The 2466-nt window shown below is 45.8% G+C and overlaps 1 protein-coding gene across 1 annotated transcript in view; it reads right to left on the bottom strand.

Annotated features, from left to right (window-relative positions):
* LOC107109155 (collagen alpha-6(IV) chain-like) overlaps window positions 1-2466 on the bottom strand; it is a gene marked incomplete at its 3' end in the record, with an annotated part of 106644 nt that overhangs the window by 37207 nt on the left and 66971 nt on the right. Inside the window, exon 20 of the mRNA XM_015409730.1 lies at window positions 2097-2168. Coding sequence (XP_015265216.1) covers window positions 2097-2168 — 72 coding nt within the window. The remainder of the gene's footprint in view (window positions 1-2096; window positions 2169-2466) is intronic.

Below are 2466 nucleotides of genomic sequence, written 5' to 3'. Positions count from 1 at the left end.
AAAGAGCTGCCTGCCATTTCTTGTCTGCTCTACAGTTTGCTCTCAGCCCCCCTCCTTTCTGCTGCATGAGATCTATCCCAGGGTAAGAGTTTTCCAGGGGTGTATGATCAGTGAGTATCTAATCCTGCACGTTAGAAGCAAAGGCCAAACTCATCTACTCTTCTCCCTAGCAATGTGCTTATTGTGTAGTGGGTTTAACTGCATGGCTAGGCCGCTGCGGTTCGCATAGCATCCTGCACGCTTCACTGCTACACAACAAGGACAAAGGGAAACGGCCCGTGGGCCAACTATGTACACAACTGGGGACACCCCCCTAGGTCCCATTGGTGGGTTTGAATCTCCCGCCAACGTCCCATTGGTCCCTCTGTGGAGAGACCAGGAGCCTAGTCCCCATTGTTCTTCCAGAGTCAAGCTCTGGGGTATTCGCTGGCCCCTGGTGGCGGCCAGCGGACACAACAGTGCTGCATTTTCTGAGTCAGCCCCATTTTACTTTGTCGCACTTCCATTTTCACAGGACTTCTGGATCTCCTTTCCACCATTCAGGGGGCTGAGGCAATAGCTATAAAAACAGTCTGCAATAAAATACAGTCACTGTAAACATGGCCTAAGAGTCAACAGTCTGCAGATCACTTAATACATTAAAGCAGGAAAATGGAAGCAGTAAACATAACACCCTCCCCAGGGAAATTCACCTGTCTCCCTCTCTCGCTATCTTTCGCCCACAGGTGAAGACTTTTTGGTTCCTCTGGCATTCCCCCAATAATGGTTACTGGCCCTCCTTCTGGTATTGTTTTAATTGAATGGTCTTATCATTTTAAATGTGTTTTAATTGCTTAAATGTATTAACGTTCTTTATGTTCACTGCCTCGTAGGCCTTGATTGGGTGGAAAGGTTGCATAAAAATGTTTTAAATAGTTTTTGTTTTTTTTAAGTTCCCATAGGTACACTCGTATTAATTTTTTATAATCTACAACAAACAAATCTACACACTACAAACAGACACTCTACTACACATAATGTATATACCAAGAGTGCAGTTACATTATATGCTTATATGCAATTACTTAATTAATAAAAACGCTATATCAAACACTTTCCATTCTTCTGTCTTCTGTGTTCTCAAGTCCATTGTGCTATCATTGCCTAATCTTCTATTACATTTGCATTATACCAATCATAAAACGTTTCCCATGTTTTTTGAAATGTCCACTCTTTGCTTAATCCCATTTCTAAAGTCAGTTTATCATTTTCTGCTGTTTCAAAAAGTTTATTCACAAACTCCTGTTTTGTTGGTATCACCATAGTTTCCCAATATTTGGCATATAAGATTCTTGCAGCTGTCGTCATATAAACAGACAAATACCTATGTTTTAAATAGTTAATACGGATAAGCAGCAGCAATAAAACCCAGGGCGATTTCTCACTAGAGCAGCCTCGCAGCGCAGTGCCGTTTGCCCCAACACAAACATGTCAATTTCACACCCGAGGCTGCGGGGCTGCATTTGACCCGCGGTTTCGCCCGATTTCCTCTGCAGTTTCATGATCCTCAAAAACCAGGATCACGAAACTGTGGAGGAAATCGGGCGAAGCCGCGAGTCAAAATGCAGCCCCGGAGCTTCGGGTGTGAAATTGACATGTTTGTGTTGGGGCAAACGGCGGCTGTGCTGAGAGGCAGCTCTAGTGAGAAATCGCCCCCAGTCTATCAAAAGTACTGTGGTTCAGTTCCCAAATGGACAGCAACCGTTTTCTTAAGAAGGCATACGCCACAAATTCGGGTTGCCAATCCATTCCCAAACCCACACTTTCCCTGGGATGGCCTTTCCTAACTGAGAGTCCCCCGCTCTCTCAACTGGCTTTCAGCATTCAGAAATCATCCCCCTAAAATACTCAAATAAGACCATGCTCAGTCCCAGATTTATTCTGTGGTGTGCATACAAATGGGGACCAGAAGAGCTGGCAAGTGGTCATATGGCAGTACCAAATTATATTTATGGGGGGGAAAGTCAAAACCGTCCCGAGAAACAAAAGTTTAGTGCAGATGTCCATGCAGAAGATAAGATCCTGGGCTTGTGTGTGTTTTGGCACAGCATTCATACCTGGAAATCCTGGGGGACCCGGAAGCCCAGGGGGACCAGTCGCTCCAGGGATTATACAGGGCAGTGTCATACCTATGGAAAGAAAACACGTCAAAACTTTTACCTATCCCTTTGTAGCCGAGAAAACATAGGCTGATTTCCCACAAGCGCTGCTCCACGCTCGCTCTTCCCTTTTGCCCCGATGGTACGTGCCAATGTCACACGAGCTGCTGCGCGGCCGCATTTTGCCCCGGAGGCTTCGCGCGATTTCCCCTGCGTCTACTCAATCCTGTTTTTTGAAGATTGAGTAGACGCGGGGAAAATCGGGCGAAGCTGAGGGGCAGCACATAGTATGAAATTGACACGTACGAGCGGTAACAAACGGCAGACT

This window comes from Gekko japonicus, unplaced genomic scaffold (assembly GCF_001447785.1).
Source record: "Gekko japonicus isolate JY-2015 unplaced genomic scaffold, Gekko_japonicus_V1.1 scaffold3932, whole genome shotgun sequence".
Lineage (NCBI taxonomy): Eukaryota > Metazoa > Chordata > Lepidosauria > Squamata > Gekkonidae > Gekko > Gekko japonicus.
The sequence above is the reverse complement of the archived record's forward strand: the minus strand, read 5'-3'. Positions and strand labels throughout refer to the sequence as shown.